The 18,786-nt window shown below is 38.9% G+C and overlaps 1 protein-coding gene across 1 annotated transcript; it reads left to right on the plus strand.

Moving 5' to 3' along the window:
- The first annotated feature begins 5,462 nt into the window (after window positions 1-5,462).
- Window positions 5,463-13,005, plus strand: gata5 (GATA binding protein 5). Its single transcript, XM_066672690.1, has 6 exons — window positions 5,463-5,994; window positions 8,434-8,603; window positions 10,467-10,595; window positions 11,447-11,531; window positions 12,089-12,216; window positions 12,314-13,005. The coding sequence occupies exons 1-6, from the start codon at window positions 5,463-5,465 to the stop codon at window positions 12,431-12,433; spliced, it is 1,164 nt and encodes a 387-aa protein (XP_066528787.1). The 3' UTR covers window positions 12,434-13,005.
- Window positions 13,006-18,786: the final 5,781 nt, after the last annotated feature.

Below are 18,786 nucleotides of genomic sequence, written 5' to 3' on the forward strand. Positions count from 1 at the left end.
GCACTTCAGACCTAGATGGTCCTGTCGGCCCTGGGGATCAAACTGGCAACCTTACGGTACCAAGCCCGGTCCTCTAATCATTAGGCCAAGATCAATATATCTTGGAACAACAGTGACTAGCTGTTAATTATGCAATATTGACCCTTATATTATGGGTTGTAAAAAAGTGGACCTATATAAAGAAAGTGTGTGTATGTGTGTGTAGATAGATAGATATATAGACGGATAGATATATAGACAGATAGATAGATATATAGATAGATAGATAGGTTGTGTGTGTGTGAGATAGAGAACAAGTGAGAGAGAGAGACTGTATATGTGTGGGTGTGGGTGGTATCCCTGCTGTGTCTCTGTGCATGTGCAGAGATAGCGAGTGAGGGGGTGAGAACTGAGCTCAGATAGTGCAGCAGCAGACAGGCAGACAGGAGCCAGCTCTGTGTTCACCCAGATTAGTCTGACTCCAAACTGCATTCCCAAATGCTCCCTGTTTCTGGTGCTACACCATACTACACCACAAATATGCTTGTGTTCATACAACATCAGGACACACATCTGTACGTCCCACATTCTCACTGTCCAAAGAAAACCATTCATCTTCGTTCTTTCTGATTTTCATCTTTTTTCTACGTCATTTGAACTCATCAGATTTAAAATCTAAATATTTCAACATAAATGGACCAATAGAAATGCTCCAAAAAGCATTACATTTAAGACAATATTGGACATGTTTGGCTACTATTCATTTCTTGAGACTTGAATTGAGCCTACACCATTAAAATAAACCTTCCAAGTTTCTTTAGAAAATGCCCTTAAAAATTATATTTTTAGTTTTATAGTTTGATATGGTTCCGTATTAAAAGCGTATTAATAACTGTTATGTTTATAACCAAATGACTCTACATTGTTACAACTATGAACTAATTACTGATTGGACTAAAATGCACTACTAATTGTGACTTGCCTTGGCCTTGATCAAGGACTGGTCTCAGAGGGCTAAAGTAAACCTACAAATCCAATCATTTAAACCCAGAAAATGTGACTTGTATGAAACTTCCTTGAAGAACATGAAGAACCTGCAATGAAATCTCTCACAGCACCATATCATTCATTTATGTCAGTGTTGAGGGACATGAGGCCAGATGAACACAGGAAATATGAGGACAGTGGAGCTGAAGCTAAATAATCATATCAGTCTAAAGGAGATACACAAAGGTACATCAGCTACAGTGACATTACTATCAAGAAATTAAAGGGGGGGGGGGGGGACAACACACTCAAAAGACAGTGACATAAAGGCAACAGCCCAGTGAAGAAAACATAGATCAACAGCAACAAAAATACAGTCCCACAATCTTAAAAAAGACAAACATAACGTCATAGCGAAATCAGTGGAGTCTCCTAATCTGGAAGATTACAGCCTCTCCACCTATGACTCATACATCTCCAAACACTCAATCACTTTTCAGAATCTCCAAACCCCATATCACACGGACAGCCATCAGTCAAACAGACATAACAGTTAGATTTCACACCAAAACAAGGTCAAAACGATACGACCCTAACGTGGTTTACAACAACATTCGTGTTTTTGGGATACGATGCTCTCTAATCCACATCGAAATATCAGACACGTTCACATCTCAGATGATGAAGATACTTAATATTGAGACAAGGGACATAGTCACTGTCCATTCTTCTGGGCCTCCATCAAATAAGAGTCTATCAACCCATACGTCTTTTGCCCTGCTAACCGTACAGACACCTCTGAACATTGCTTACAAATAGAGACTCTAAAATGAACAAATTTCAAGAACTAACTTCTATAACAGGAGGGTTTTCTAGGGGAATTTCTAAGGAAAATAAGGCAACAGAAGTACAATTTAGTTGCTTAAAAATTACTTGCTTTGCAACTGAAATCAACACTATAGTCTTCTTTTTTGGAGGGGATCCATTTTTGCTTGTTATAATAAAACACTCCTTATTTTAGGAGCATCCACTTTAATTATAAATGTACAGCTGGTTTCCAAAATAATTCATGTGCAAAGTCCTTTATTAACGGTTGGAAACTGTTTGTACTTTTGCACCCCACACTAGTGTCTCCAGTGAACTTTTAACTTCTTAAGCCTTAAAATGTTGTTTTGCCAATTGTTTGGAAATGATCCCAGAATAAATGAATGTGTTTTAGTTCATGCGTTTATGAGTTTATATATTTAAAAATATATTTATTTCAAGTTTACATCTTTTTTAAACTCCTGATGAGGACAGTCAGAAATTTTGAATTTCTCAGTTTGAGCACCCCTTAAGGGTTAAAATGCAACAGTAACGCCCATAGAATGAATATATATATATATTAAATTCATCTTCTAAAAATAAAAAATAAACTAATAATAATAATAATAATAATAATAATAATAATAATAAAAAGCCCGAACTTAACTGTATAATTGTACGACTTTTCTAAGAATAACTTTGCCAAATTTTCAGAGTTAGCCAGAGACCCTGAAAAATGAAACCATCTTTTAAAGGACACACATGCGTCTCCTTGGTGCAGACATTTGTCTGAGTCGCCTCTTTTTCACACTGTCTCCTAGTAGTAACTTAATAAGTGATGTTCAGACATCAGCCTCTTGTCAGCTAAAGGTGTGCGCTGTTAGGGCTCGAGCGGATCTCTTCATTTCTTAAGGCGTCTTATCGCCAATCCAATACAACCAGGCTTTATCTTAATGGACAGAGAGTTATGATTCCAATACAGAGGTGTGGACTGAGGGAAGATGGATGAATGAATAAATGTATGTTTTATTTTGTAAAGGAAATTGTGTGTGTGTGTGTGTGTGTGTGTGTGTGTGTGTGTACGATTTTGTCTCCTTGTGCTAGGCCTTCTCCTCGTCGCTGATGAAACGTGTTGAACATTAACCGCGGCTTTGCCCCGTGGACGGGTTTCACTTCGCCGCTGATCAAACACTAAAAGGCGCCCAGCGTCGAGCTCAGAGGCGCGTGCGGCCATTTCACACATCACCGGATTATTTCATAATCTCGTTAGGAGCCCGCCAGTGATAGACGCTGCAGTCTCGCCACCTCTCAGGACTCCAGGAGAACGAACGTGTGGCTTTGAAAGTAAATAGATAGAAGGATTTTTTTTTTAAAACAACATTTCCTCATTTCCTCAAATGTATTCCCCTTTAAACATTAAATATGTTTTAGAAGGACTCTCAGTCAGTCTATTACATGAATTTGAACGTGTCCTCTGCAATTCAGCCCTTATAAATGGGTTGTTAATGCGACGGAAATATTATTTTACGTTTAATATACTCTAATATTAATTAATTAATTTATACAAATTTGATACCTTTGATAATCGGGTTTTATATATATATATATAATGTATATAATGTATATAATGTTTGTGTTTGAGGTCGTAAATAATCAATGATCTTTTTTTGTTTGTGTGAAGACGAGGGTGAGAACTCAAACAGCGCCGCTAAGATAACAATATTTCCAAATGAGTTTAATGAGCGCTGATTATTGTTGTATGTCCACGCTCAACTGAGGCTCGTATCTCTTATCTGTCTGCTGCTTTTATAGAGAACTCATCTTCATTTAACTGGCCATAAATGTCAACTTACGGGCCTCGATCAGACGCTGGGTTTATTTTACTGCAACCTTTATTTATGTATTTATTTCATATAAATATATATATATTTTTTTATTTTAAAGACTAGCATAAAAAGATATAAATAATAGAATAACACAAATATATTTTTTTCTGTCATTTGTGACAGCTATAAATGCGAATTAGAAAGAAAAATGTCAACTGAATTAACCAATTATCTACTTCAGCTACTGAAGTCATGTCCAAAAATATATTAGCGCCCTTAAACAAGTGACATATTTAACGCGCGTATCTTTTTTTCCCTGTTGATTTCATCGCATTGCAGAAATATCGGGGGAAAAAAACAAATTGACATTTTTAAAAGGCTGATTCTACGTCACTTTTTCTGACAAATTCACAAACGTGTAATTTCTTCAGGGTTGCCCAAACATTTGCACGTGACTTGAAGTTTTACAGATAGATTTCCAGTCGGTCGCGCGGCTGCAGCCCGTGTTTTTTGTCCCTCGTCTCCACCTGTTTTCTGACAACTCTGTCGCGGATTGGTTCGTTCTCAGTCAGTGGGCGTGAGAGTGGAATACAATCCAATAAAGCAGGCGGGGCGGGGCTTGGCGGAAAACCGGTGGGAATCAAAACAGGGAGAACCTCCTCCGGTTTGCCTTGGCGTCTTCTCGCAGGATCACGTGGTCTCTTCCTTACAAATAACACAGAGTAAAAGTGGAGAGCGAAGCCCACTCCCGCTATACGAGGCATTATCAGCCTCCGCGGCTATCAACACACACGGGGAAAAGACGATATTCTGCTTTAACCCTCCTTTTTGTTGCTGGAGGCAACTTGGTCGCGTCCATTTTTAAGCTTTTAGAAGAAAGAAGAGGAGGCTTCGTCTGAAGCAGCTGTTCTCTTACAGGATAAAAAGAGGGATCCAAACTTTTATCAGCCACCGTCCTTATCACCGGTGAGATAAAACTCCGAGAGCTCTTGGATGAAATTGTATTTAGCGCCGCGCTATCAACCTTTTATGTGATCTGCGTTTCCAATGATAAATATATTGTGTATCAGATATGCTTTGGGTTATCTGTTATGTTTCTTGACACCGCAGGAGTAGTTTAATTCTTTTTTGGGGGAGTCACAGCTGGAGACGCTGATAATTCAATCTGAGCACAGGGATACGAGCCATTTCAATGCCCTGTTCTCTCATTCACTATCACTACTGGTCTGATTAAAGCATGCAATAATGACTTTAGATAGTGTTGGCTTATAATCGCACGGTTTATTTTCTAAGCATTGTGTTGTGCAATAGTCCTGGTCATTTTACTGGATTCGCTGAAAGTAAACCCCCTCATACTTTGCACTGTATAATCAATAATGATTGTTGGTTTGTTAAATGTAACAGTAAAATGTGGCCTATGACAAAGTTACAGCAAGTATGTTAAATGGGTTTAATTCATTAATTAAACCTGTAATTTAACCAGAGGTGAAATCTAAAAATAATAATACATGAATAAATAAATACTCCTAGCCGTGTGCTTTTGATTACTTGGTTATTATCCACTCGGGAGAGAGCTAGAGGAGATGTTTTTTCATGGTAATTTCAATTATGGGATATGGGCTACTGTAAATATGGAGAAGATATCACTTGTTCATCTTTCTTCTTCCCTTTATCTTCTTCCTTTTTTTATTCCCAGGAGTGGAATTTCCTTCTCAGGAATCAGACTTGGACTTTTTGGCTTTTTTTGATATTTGGTCATTTTAACTTTCAAAATATCAGTTTCCCAGTTTAGTTAGTTTTGTGTATATTTACATATATCTAAATAGAGATTTTTTTTTACTACGGAAATTAAATTTTGGATTCATGATGTACTCCAGCTTGGCCTTGTCCTCAAGCCCTTCTCCATATGCTCACGACTCGGCGGGATACATGCACGCGCCCGCGAGCTCCCCCGTGTACGTGTCAGGCGGCCGCGTGTCCGCGGTGTTGCAGCCGCTCTCGTACCTGCAGCCTTGCGAGACCGCGCACACGCACGCCCACCAGACCCACGCGCTGAGCGCCCACCATCACCATCATGCGTGGCCCCAAGCCGCGGCGGCGGACAGCTCGGCCTTCAGCCCCGGGAGCCCTCTTCCCCATCATCCTCCTCATCCTCACCCGCACGGTCCCCCGGCCTTCTCGTACGCGTCCAGTCCACCGGCCAGCGGCGCTGACCAGTTTGGAGCAGCAGCGGGAGGAACCGCAGGTGGAGGTGCGGCCCTGCGCTCTTACTCCAGCCCCTACACCGCCTACATGAGCCCGGATACGGCCGCGTCGTGGACCCCCGGTCACTTCGACAGTGGCATGATCGGCCTTCAAGCGCGACAAGGGGCTTTGACCGGAAGGAGGTCCAGTCTGGGTGGGTATCTGTGAAGGCTCCATCCAAATCAGTCTTTCCTTCCTTCCATTTCTCAGTGCAACTTGTCATTTGGGTTAGTCAGGTTGTTTTTTTTTTTTTGTTTGTTTTTTTTAGAGCAGTAACTGAAAACACCTAAAAGCCAAATATAAACATATAAATAAAATGGTCTAGACATTTGGTTGTTTTGTTTAGCCCTTTTCTCCAAATTGAGTCTCCTCAATTTTTTTAAATTGTTGCTATATTTTGAAATAACTACATTATTTAAATTGACGTCATAATATTATTTTAGCACGAGAACTCCCTCGAGAACCATGTTTGTATGACTGTGAACGGACTGGTCATTTAAACCCTTATCACCAATTTAAAAAAAAGATTAACATCCTAAAATGTAAATAAACTTGATTAAAACTCTTATATCGAATTTACAACTTGATTCACCAAAGAATCGAACGATTCTCTAAAGGAAACAAAATGGCAAAGAACGCTTTTTAGAATTTTAAGACAAGCGTATACCGATTGAAATATGATTATCATTTGTTAGAAAACTTCTGAAGCTTGCACTCGATGTTGTTGTTTTAATATCCTTCCCTCTTTTATTAGAACGCTTCTCCAATGGACACGAGAAATTTACATTTTTGAACAAAAGTGCCTTTAAACAGCCACCCGAGTTAAAACAAACAAACAAAGTACAGTTCGGATTGTTTGATCTGAGATTGGTTTCTGGTGTCTGACACCTTTATTTTAAGCATTTTACAAGCCTTAGGTTTATATTTTATATGGGGCCAATTTGAAGACTGATAAGTTCTGCATTTTCGTATGCATTTTTTAATCAATAATATCAAAACATATCAACAAGAACTGGTGGTTTATTAACCTTTATAATGCTGCTGTAAAATCATAACATAGAATTCAAAACTAGTGCTCGGATTCTCTCAGGAATTAAGCTTTGTCCTGAACTATCGTTTTATTTCAGTCGATGATCTCCATTTTAAAATGCACTGAAGGATTAACTCTCCTCTATCATTCTTATCAAATGTTAATCACTGGATATTTTACTATTGGATTTACATTTTCTACAACCCTGTGCTGTAACGTGTGTCACAAACCTTTCTTTCAGGTAACAGGTAAAAAATGGAGGAGGAGCAGTACCTTCGATTTCAGCTCGCAGTTTACAGCAGTTGTCTTTAAAGCGGTTTAATGACAGTTTAGGGCACAGGGCTGAACTTTCTCCGCCACTGAAGAGGAAAGTTCCACATCAGCCCGCGCCAGTCTAACGTTGTTGCCTTAACGCTGAAACTAATACACATCCTTTAATAGATGTTGTTGCTAATACACGTTTAGACGCTGATTTCATTGCTCAACGTCGCTTGTGTGGGGAATGATGAAAGGCCGGTATTCAGGCCTATTGTCACCTTGATCAGACTTACCTAAATAAGCCATTACCGAAGCTTGGGCGGATACACAAATAGCACCAACCTAATTTGCACTTCTTTCCCATATATACGTGTTATTTAATTGAATACACGTCTTAAAGTCTACCAAAGTGTTACGACGTCATAGTGAGGCAATTATTTGCCCGCAAACTTCACATATTACTTCTGCAATGTTATTATTATTATTATTATTCAGGTCAGACATTTCGTTCGTTTGCTCGCTACAATGTAGAATTCCAGTCATTAGTAAAAGGAGGCGGTCGTGTGTCAGTCTCTTGATTAATTGGGGGGCACTGGATCTCGAGCACTGATAAGAAGACCGCTGCAAGGCTGAGGCCCGTGCGCCCTGTCACACAACCCCAAACGCTCCTCACACCACGGACTCTGGACTTAGAGCTACAGGCTGTATTCTGCCCTCAAAATCCTCCTACTTGTTGTTGTTGTTGTTTTTTGTTTGTGTATTGTGATTGTGTATCGCAAGAGTATTCTACTAAATTCTCATTTTAACCACTCACCACCTAATCAGATTGGACCAGCTTGTAGATTGAAATAATAGTAACCCCAGATTATTACGAATGCTCTATTGTTTTCCTTCAGTACATTGTAAAACGGATATTGCGAATCAAGCTTGAACTTGAATCAATAAAACACGTGCTGTTGATGGTACAATAGAAAGCATTTTATTGTCGATTTCATAAAAAAGGTGTTAATATCCTGTGATTTAAAATTCGGGATTTTAAATTATTTCTGGCACATTTTTGCGTAACTTTTAAAATAATAATAATAATAATAATAATAATAATAATAATAATACGTGGCAATTCAGACGCCAGCTTAACATTGCCAAAATATTCGAGCACTGCTTTTTGTTTGTTTGTTTTTTAATGTTCAGATGAAAGAAACAAATTAACTCGTACTGACGATCGCGAGGCTGTACATTTCAAATAACGTAAATAAAATGTTTGTGAAAACAAAGCTAGAAATCCTGTGTATTTCCGTGTTGCAGATCTGCTGGAGGAGGTAGCGTGTGAAGGGCGGGAGTGTGTGAACTGCGGGTCCATCTCCACGCCGCTGTGGAGGCGGGACGGTACCGGACACTACCTGTGTAACGCTTGCGGACTGTACCACAAGATGAACGGCATAAACCGACCACTAATCAAACCCCAAAAACGCTTGGTAAGAGCATGTTCGACCCGAAAATATCCAACTTTCAAATGTAGCTTTCTGATAACATAAAACACCTGCTGACTTGTAACGGCAAGCTCTCATTTGTAGTAAAAAATGAAAAAAAAAATTGCAAAATGACACTAAAAACAGCTTGAAAAGGATTCAAATGAATGAGGCTTACAATGAGTTCTTTTTAGAAATGCACCAGTACCTCTCCAGCAGAGGAAGTTGAGTTTGCTGGCCAAAGGTTGTGCCTATTTCTTATTTATTATTATTTATTTGGGGGAGGTGGGGGTAAAATAAAATGTGAACCAATGTGAATAAAGGGTAAAGGCAGCAAAGGGCAAATTAAGCCTTTTGGGAATAATTCTTCTAAAACAAATTGTATAGATCACTTTTAAAGACCCCTTACTTTTTCCATGATACATAGTGCATAATATTAATGGATATGCATATAATTTTTGGATTAAATCTGTTCAGTTAAATTATGCATCACTGCAGTGTGAATTTTTAATATAATTACACAATAAAGACAATAGTACAACTTAAAAAAAGCAAAGAAGAGAGACAAAGAGGGGGAGCCAGAGAGCTGATCTCAGGGTCAATCCTAGGAGAAGGCCACTGAGTCGGAGAGGCCTTCACCGCTCTGGTTTCCCAAGACACACAGTCTCTCTCTCTTTCTCTCTCTCTCTCTCTCTCTCTCTCTCTCTCTCTCTCTCTCCCAGCTGCTGTGAATTAGCACACTCTCCACTTCTCTGTTTTTATTTGCTCTTGGATGACCTTGTCCTTGAGTCTGTCCCTTTTTAGAATGGATTCAGAACTCTGTGCAGCAGCTACTGTGTGCTCTTGAGCTCAGGAATCTCATCAGCCAGTAACACAGAGAGTGTAATACACTATTACTGTGATTACACAACACAGAGTGTAGTACACAGATTGATATAAAGAGAAGTAGAAACTGAGCAAGTATAGTTTATTAAAAGGGTAAGTGAGATGCACACATTTCCCTAGAGAAAAAAACATTATATTTTATAGCTTTTACAGCACAGATTATAATTCCTGAGTAGTTACTTGTTAACTAGAAATGATGTGGTGTCATAACAAATGGTTCTTGTTGGTGCAGCATTTGTGTACAATTATGCTAATAAGTTGCATGGCACATGGCGCAAGCAGGTCACGTGCATGATATCTTTAGTTCTGAGCTGTTATTTGGCAAGGCATAGGCTATTATCAAAACAATATGATGGCAATAGGAAGCCTTTGTGCTTTTGAAGAGAGAATTCATCTGCATGTTCACTTATCTGGGCCCTTATCCAACTTATTATGCCTCAGTCTGCAACCTGATTTACCATGGCCTTCAACATGATGGAACTTCACTAGAGTCTTACAGTCAAACCTTTGTCAATTTGGAAAAACAATACTACTGGGATAGTACTGGGATTTTACCTTCAGGAATACATCTACAGCACCTTAATTAGAGAACAGACTTCTACCATATGCTACCGAATTTAAACATTAATATGTTGCATTGACTCCTTAGATATTACTTCAATTACTATAATTGATATTACTTCATGTTATTGACACCTAGGGGTCTGGATGTATTGGATATTCTCTACATAACCTATTTTAAACATGGTTAAACCATGGGGGACCTTCATGAGATACACTTGATATAAAAACTGAATAAACCAAAATAAATATTTTTAAAATAATTTTGCTACCTTAAAGTGCATCATTGGGTCTTAAGACCATTGTTTTTCCTTTGAGGTGCAAAGTCAAAGTCAAAGTATATTTTGGGTTCAATAAAATACCATTCGGCACTGAGATTATCAGTGTTTTAAGCCTTGCACTTTTTTTTGTTTGCATTTACAGCAAAATACATCTCGGCGGGCGGGTCTTTGTTGCACTAACTGTCACACCAGCACTACAACGCTATGGAGGAGAAATGCAGAAGGAGAGCCTGTGTGTAATGCCTGCGGCCTGTATATGAAGCTCCATGGGGTCAGTATTGCAAGTCCTTATCAACTTCAGCTTCTTTATTTCAACACATTATCGACTAAATTGTATATTGGGGTCATAGGGATGTGATACAAATAGGTGAAATCCGCACATTGTACCTCCCAACACTCCATTATTACTGTTTAAATGCCATCTCCACACCAACTGTAATCTCACAAGACTAAATCACACCTACACCTACATACAGTGTCTACTAGACAGGCAAGGCCTATCTATCCTTCCCCAAGCCTCATTTCAAAAGTGCTGTAGTTTGTGCTCTTCAAGGATCGTGTTACTGTATAGGTTTTTTTTTTCTTTTGGGCATTTCAACATAAAATGTACTTGGTAACTGGGCTTTAATATATTTTATTTGGTTTGTGCTCGTCAAACAAACACATCTGCCAAAATAAACCAGCTCCATTAAATTTAAAATGCAGCAGGTAGTGTCGCAGTCATAAAGCTCCAGGGACCTGGAGGTTGTGGGTTTGAATCCTGCTCTAGGTGGCTGTCTGTGAGGAGTTTGTTGTATTCTCTGTGTCCGTGTGGGTTTCCTCGATGCTCCGGTTTCCTGCCACAGTCCAAAAACACGCGTTGGTAGGTGGATTGGTGACTGAATTGGTGGATTGGTAGGTGGAAAAGTGTCCGTAGGTGTGAGTGTGTGAGTGAATGTGTGAGTGTGTGTCGCCCAGTGATTCTGGATCGGCTCCGTACCCACCGTGACCCTGAATTGGTTAAGCGGTTTCAGACAATGAATGAATGTATTTTGCTGATAAATATTTAAATATCTTTCAGGTGCTGCTTTTGCTTAGGTATTTCATAGTTTAGTTAACAATCATCTGCTTTTTGTTTGTTAGGTCCCCCGACCACTAGCTATGAAGAAGGAAAGCATTCAAACGAGGAAACGCAAACCTAAGATGCCCAAAGCAAAAGCGCCCTCAGGTAAACATTGTTTCTGACTTTGCCCCATCAAATACCAGAAAGTAAAAGTGTCTACAGTTGGATTAAAGCTTTTTGCCCTTTGGTCTCTTGTAAATACTACATTTGAGTTATCCTTGTTTTAATGAGAAAAAAATCAATTAAAGCACTGAGTAACTAAAAATGACGTGTGGAAGTGAGATCAACATTTTGACATTATTTTGAAACGCTTCAGTGAAAGTGATGAAAATAGATACGGTCTCCTTTTGGCAGGAATTAAAGATGAGCGATTGAGATGTGAGAGAGCGAGTGTGTGTACAGAATGTGTTGAGAGATATATGGGGTGTGGGAAAGAAAGGACGTGGCAAAAAAGGAAAGAAGAGAGAAACTGGGAGTTCTAAAAGACTATATATTGCGTTTTAAGTTTGAAATGGATTTGTGATTTATGGCTCTAGAAATGATCCATATCCACAGACATGTTGAAGAGTTCATGGTTTATGAAGATAAAGATCTAGCAACTAATTTCATGTCACCTGTTATATATTTTATCATATTATTTTTCCTATTGTTTGGTTCTATAGGTTCTTCAGCAGCAGGCACTACCTCTCCTTCCTCTCAACCCATTTCAGAGAACGCTTTGACGATAAAGAGTGAACCCAATATTGCTGCTTCTCCATATGCTGGTCAAACAGTAGTTTCAGTTACACAGGTACTTATTTCCAGATTAATTTTCCATTTATTACTAATCGATAATCCTGATTCGCATTCAGAATAACACATGCTTTTGATGTTTTCTTTCCTCTTAGACTTCAACACAGTTAAGCAGCACAGGCTCAGGACAAGTGGACATCAAGTATGAGGACTATGCATTTACTCCTACGTCCATCGCCCCACAGAACTCCTGGTGTGCACTATCCCAAGCATGATGAGACGCCATGCTCCTGAAGCCCACCCCAGTGCAATCAAAGACATTTTTGAAGAAAACTACCTATTATTTGTGCAAAAAAAATAATAATAACCAATAATATCCCAAGGATGGCAGTGGATGGGGAAAGTGTAAATCCACAATGTTTTTATAAACTATAATCAACGCTACTTTGTTTTGTTCTTGTTCACTGTATTTCTGTTCATGACATCATCGTACATCCATGCTGAGATAAGCATAAGGGGATAACTCAGCAACAAGGGTTATTTTTTTTTTAACCCACAATTAGAAGGATGCTCTTTTCTCTTCCCTAACATTCCTCACGATAGGCTTTCATAAGAAATGATTAACTTTTAAAAGACATTATTTATGTTGAGAACAGCCCAGACACATGGTCCTATCCCAGCTTTTATTTTCTTCTCTGAATATGTTTTTATGGTTCTAAATCCTGCAGTTTCCTCATTGCTTCTACTGATTCCTAATGCAGTTAATGCTACACTTCGAATAATCTGAAGTGCAATGACTCAACCCCCCACCCAACCCCCCTGAAAATCCCTTTGAAAAAGGATATGACTCTTTTAATTATTGTAAGATTTGGTTTTGTTTTGCAAAATCTATTAACCTTAAGTTTATTTTGTTTGATGTATTTTTGTTGATATATAAGGGAATTATATCGTTGTTTTAAGGAATATAAAAGTGTATCAGATTTATAATGTGTACCTTGGTTTTTCGTCAGGGATATGTGATGCTCTACACTCTTAATAGAGCAAATATGGATGAGTAGCCATCATTTCAGAAGATTGAGCAGATGACCAAACCTATTTAGACACAGAGTGACACAGAGTGTATATCTCCACGCAAAAATGACAAAAGCCTTGAACTGAAAAGAAAAATCACAACATTATATTCAGAGAAACCTTTCAGTAGATTTAGAGTAGAATTAAAATGATAAAAAACATCATGAGACTAATCCAGTGTTTACTGTTTGATCTCAGCTCTGTCATACCTCTGAGGTAATTTCCAAAGCAGTTTGTAATCAGAGGTATTTACAGTTGCTACAAACACAGCTGTGAGAGCGAACATTATTCAAGGCTTTGTACTCTCGTCACGATACTTTACAAGAGATTTAGTGGTGTCGCATCCATTTAATTTATTTTTTTAAAACATATTAGTGCTTCACAGCTTGTTTGCAGAAACATTGTTAGATGTTTAGTTGCTAGAACAAACCACACACTTTTTCTGCTGTATGTTGGCGATCAAAGGTTGCGTTCCAGCTCGGCTTTATGGTGCTGAGGCCTGGGACCTGGCTGGCACTCATACACTTTGGCGGGGCACGTGAGCACGGAGCCCACCCGCTTTACAACCCTATGGCGACACAGCGGCTACGCGACACCCACCTTTATTGCTATTGGCCAAATTAGCCTCTCTTATCAGTTGCTGCCATGGTCCTTGTTACCACAGTGATGAAGCATGGGCCTGGGCGGCATGGGAGAAGTGTGCAAACCTGAGAGCTTTACAAGCCGAACTCATGCACAATGGCATTATCAGGAATTCACCCAGTAACAAACTTGTCTTTTGCATGTTTTGTAGTCATTCAGTCTATAATAGGCCATGCCCTCTATCAAACAATCATTACTGACTCATTTACTGCTTCTTGGGGGATGGATTTTATTACAACATCTGTAGAGCAGCCCATAGACTTCAAAAATGGGCTAGAAGAGGACTGCATTATTTGAGACTTACAGGGAAATGTGTGAGGGATATAACGTTTGCCACACAAAATACACCTGGCACAAAGACAGTCATCGAAATTTACAATACATTCACAAATAAACAAATCACATATTGTCACTGGAAATTGTAATGGACATTAGCTCAACAATGTTTGCATTGATTATGCACTGCCTGGACCTTTCATTGTGACATTATACAATGTGAAGAGCTACAGAGGATTCATATAATGCACAAATATGATGCTTCTTGGTCCTCATTTACAAAATTAACAAATTTTGTTTACCCCAGATACAATACGTGGTAAAAACTGATATTGAGATATGTTTAATACAACATTCTTTAATCAATTTTTGAACTACAAAAGCATGTATAAAGAGTCAAAGAAATGGAAAGTGCAAACAAATAAAGACCTAGTTGAGGTATATTTGAGATAAGGGGGAAATTGTAAACATTAGATTTTAGACGAATCCACTTCTTAACCAGAGGCAAGTAGCAACTTACACTATGTTTTGTACTTGTATTTTCCTGATAATAATCTTGAGTACTTTCAAATCCTAATACTTTTACTTCTGCTTATGAACATTTCTAAATAAATTCAAAAGGAATCTACTTATTTTACTTTTGCTGGCATTATGTATTTCCAAGTTACAATATTTCGAGTCGAGGATGAATTCAAGCCGTACCTGCCTCTGCACTTAACATTCACAAAACAACACTCTCATGCCTGAATGTTTCTCTAGTAGCCCCTTAACCCACACCCATCCCTAACCAAAATCCTCACACTAAGTCTGTAGCTGCATTTCTGTCCACTCACATGCCCCCATGCACTTGGTGCAGTAAGTGCCCTTACTGCAAGCCTCTATTGTCCTTGTGTACGCGTGGCTTCAAAGAGCTGGAGCTTAGAGGTCAGCAGGAGGAGTCACTCCAGGGAGCATGACCCTCGTGGTTACGTTTACTTTCTATTGTCCTGAATGAAGTGCAATGCATTAGGGGCCTGATGCTATAAAACCAAGAGTGTGAGTCTTTGTGTTTAGAGCCAGGTGTGAAAGCGAATTACTGAAACTCAATGGGAAAATCTGGGGCCACATAGAACAATTCACAGAGCAGAGAATGGAAAAATACCATGAATTAGTGACATATTAATGCATAGTACACAAACAGAGAGTGTGTAAATAATTTGACTATGAAATTTTGGCTAAATGATCTTTTATGCTTGTGTTTTGCTCAGATACACGTCATGGTCCCAGCTTTTCTTATCTGTAAATGTACTTGTTCTCAAGAAACTGAAATATGTCTGGACTTTTTTTTTCTTAAGTATTTTTTGTTCATGGTGGTGTATTTTTAATGACCATTTATCCTTGTGTTCACACTGGTCATTTGACTGTTAAAAAGAAAGAAAGAAAGAAAGAAAGAAAGAAAGAAAGAAAGAAAGAAAGACAAAGGGTCATAACTGTGTCAAAAATATTAATGATTTGTTCTCTTTATTTATTTAAAGTTTTTTTCCCCTTGTTCTATATCTCCTTGACACACACACATGCATTCTCTCTCTCTCTCTCTCTCTCTCTCTCTCTCTCTCTCTCTCTCTCTCTCTCTTTCTCGCTCTCTCTCTCTCAGAATGATAAGTTGTCTTTCACAGAGGCAACATTTTCCCAGGGTCATGGACCCTGCATCCCTCTTTCAGTCATGCATGCTCTCTCTCTTTCTCTCTCTCTCTCTTTCTCTGTCTCTCTCTGTCTCTCTTTCTCTCTCTCTCTCACTACTACTACTACTGTTACAACTACTACAAAGAACAGGACTATGTATTTAAATATGTATAGGGGCATGTCATTTAATGCTGAAGTGGGTGAGAATAAGGGGTAACAGGGTGCATTTATTTTGATAATATTCAGCCCCTCAATCATAACTTCCGTGTGTTGTCTATGGGGCTGGTCCCCAGGGGAACAATTTATTTTTACAATGACAGGGGGCTTGGAGGAACGTGGCTGACTCTCTCTCTCTCTGTCTCTCTGTCTCTCTCTCTCTGTCTCTCTCTCTCTCTCTCTCTCTCTCTCTGTCTCTCTCTCTCTCTATCTATCTCTCTGTGTTTGAGAGAGAGAGAGAGAGACAGAAAGAGAAAGAGTCTGCCTGCTCTTTGTAGATTGTACAACTACACAGTATAGACTTGAATAATTTACACTGAAAAAAACAGTGGCACATTTTTTAAAAGAAAAAACAAACAAACAAACCAACCAAAAAAAAAAAAAAAAAAAAAAACAGTTTGCCCTGGTCTTATTCAAATACAATATACACGTTCAATACAAAATAATGCTAAAACATTTTCATAATCACATGCAGTTAATATATTATAAGTAGCTGTTTATAGTAATGTCATGATACTTTACCTCTCTCAACAGGAGACAGCAAATATGAGCTCTGTTTAAGATTTTTGAGACATCATTTCCTTCCTATCATGTCCCACACAACTATAAAACTATGCGGCTGTAAAGTTCTTCCATCATATGAGTATGTTTATGTGAAAGAAATCTGATATAAACACTGAGAAACATTAATTTCAGTGTGTGTGTGTGTGTGTGTGTGTGTGTGTGTGTGTGTGTCTGTTACCGTCTGTTTTTATCTACAGACAGTGGAAAGTATCAGTAATTGGGCCGTTTGGAGTTAGCTGTTGGTATTCTGGGCCGAGGTGAAGTGGAGCTGCACAGCCCACAGACAGCAGAGATAAATCCTGTCCCTTATCAGGCCCTACATACCCCCCTTCTGTAGACCAGTGTATCACACACCCAAACCCACACACACAAGCTACCATCACACCTACTGTAGTTCCCTGCAGGTCATGAGGTCACTGATGATCTCATGTCCAGCACATTCATCACATACCTGACATTACCCTGACCAGTGCTTGTGTAATAAATTTAGCGCAGAATGTAGCTACATCATGCACATTCCAGGGATAAAGTGGCATAATATTTATGATTCAGTGCAGCCCATTGGATTGTGACATTTTGTTATATTAGCTCCATACACCATGGGAATAGAAATAAAACATGACCATTTTGCTTGGATGTTTTTTGTGCACTGCATTGTTCCACACTGGTGAGCTGTGGTATATAGAGTAAAGCTCTTTACCATATTGTTAAAGTAAGAGAACCTCTAGAAAAGTGTTGGAAGGCACATGCAGCAGCATAGCAGTGAAGTAGGTAAAGGTGAGGTTGAGAAACTGCTGTTTGAGGTGTGGGTGTGGATGGGGGTTGGTTGACTGACAGCTACTAAAATATGACCAATCAAAAGGGGCAGAGAGATTAGCCCAAGGTAAAGAAAGCACAAATGTCTTTGTAGTTTCCCCTAAACAACAACAATATCAAATGCAAAGAAATAGGGGATGTTGGCTTAGATCTCTGTAGCTCAAGTATTTTTTTTTTCATAAGAAATAAAGGCCAGGAGTCACATATGTGTCTCCACTCATAACTGTAGTGGAAGGCTGAGTAAAATCTCAAACTGTGCTCAGATTTGCTGAGATAATAACAGTCAGGTTTCCCTGCAACTCAACCATTTCTCATTAGAGACTAAGACCCCTTTTTATATTTTAAATAATGTATCTCATAAATCCTTCTTGTCTGTTACTTTTACTCCTAAGGGACTTCAAAGGATCATAATTATAGGTTGAATACATCATTTTATAACCATAAATATAGCAGAGAATATTTACAAAAGTAATGAATTATAATATTTACCTTTTTAGTTTTTTTTTTCTACAAAGCTTCATGAGATGAAGAATCAAATCACTTTGTAGTCCCTGAATGAACCAGTATATGCTTCACAAAATGGGTCTTCTACACAGGGAGGACAGGGTTCAAATATATTTAGTGCAGAATCTTTGCTATATTCAGGCCACTTATGGTGCTTTTCCACCGCATGGGTCCGGCTCTACACAACTCAACTTGGCACAGCTCAGCACGCTTAAAACTTCCACTGGGAGAGCTCCCCCGCGAAATGGAGCCGGTGACGCTGAAAAAACCTTGTCTCTAACAGGAATCGCTGGCTTTGAAAACCACAACAACTGCGGTGGTAAAGTTTGGTGCTGTTTACTCATCATGTTTTTTTTGGACTAAACAAGGCTCATCGCCCCAGTTCTTACAGATCAGTTTTACCTGTCGCACGTTCAGCTTTCACTGGAAATTTTCATCGTAAAAATAAATGGGGAAGCTGAGAAATTTAACAAGCAGTGGTTTAAATGAGCTCTGAATTTTAAAAAAACAGTCTTTCACAGTCAACAGTCTTTGGCCAATCAGTGCTCTACAGGCTTTACACTTCATCATTTAGTACGTACTTGGCACGGTTGGAACCTGGAGTGAGCTGGGACTTAAAACTTACCCTGTTCCAGGGACCAGGTACCAGATTTGGCCAGTGGAAAAGCAAAAGAGCTGTGCCATATCAAGTAGAGTCATGTAGATTCCATGCAGTGGAAAAGCACCATATGTGTCAGTGTAATTGCTTAATGTGAATGGTTTCATGGTGTGAAGAAATTTCAGTGGAGAAAATGACTGGCAGCTCCTGTAGGGACCTCGTGAAAGTAAAGCATTTTAGTTGTACTTGATTAAGACGTTCTTAGACAGCTTCATTAAA

Source organism: Hoplias malabaricus, chromosome 5 (genome assembly GCF_029633855.1).
Source record: "Hoplias malabaricus isolate fHopMal1 chromosome 5, fHopMal1.hap1, whole genome shotgun sequence".
Lineage (NCBI taxonomy): Eukaryota > Metazoa > Chordata > Actinopteri > Characiformes > Erythrinidae > Hoplias > Hoplias malabaricus.

Bases quoted from the DNA above. Each gene is read 5' to 3' on its own strand.
- gata5 (XM_066672690.1), top strand. From the start codon at position 5,463: ATGTACTCCAGCTTGGCCTTGTCCTCAAGCCCTTCTCCATATGCTCAC. The intron at 5,995-8,433 runs GTGGGTATCTGT...TCCGTGTTGCAG, and splicing joins CGGAAGGAGGTCCAGTCTGG to ATCTGCTGGAGGAGGTAGCG. The intron at 8,604-10,466 runs GTAAGAGCATGT...TTGCATTTACAG, and splicing joins TCAAACCCCAAAAACGCTTG to CAAAATACATCTCGGCGGGC.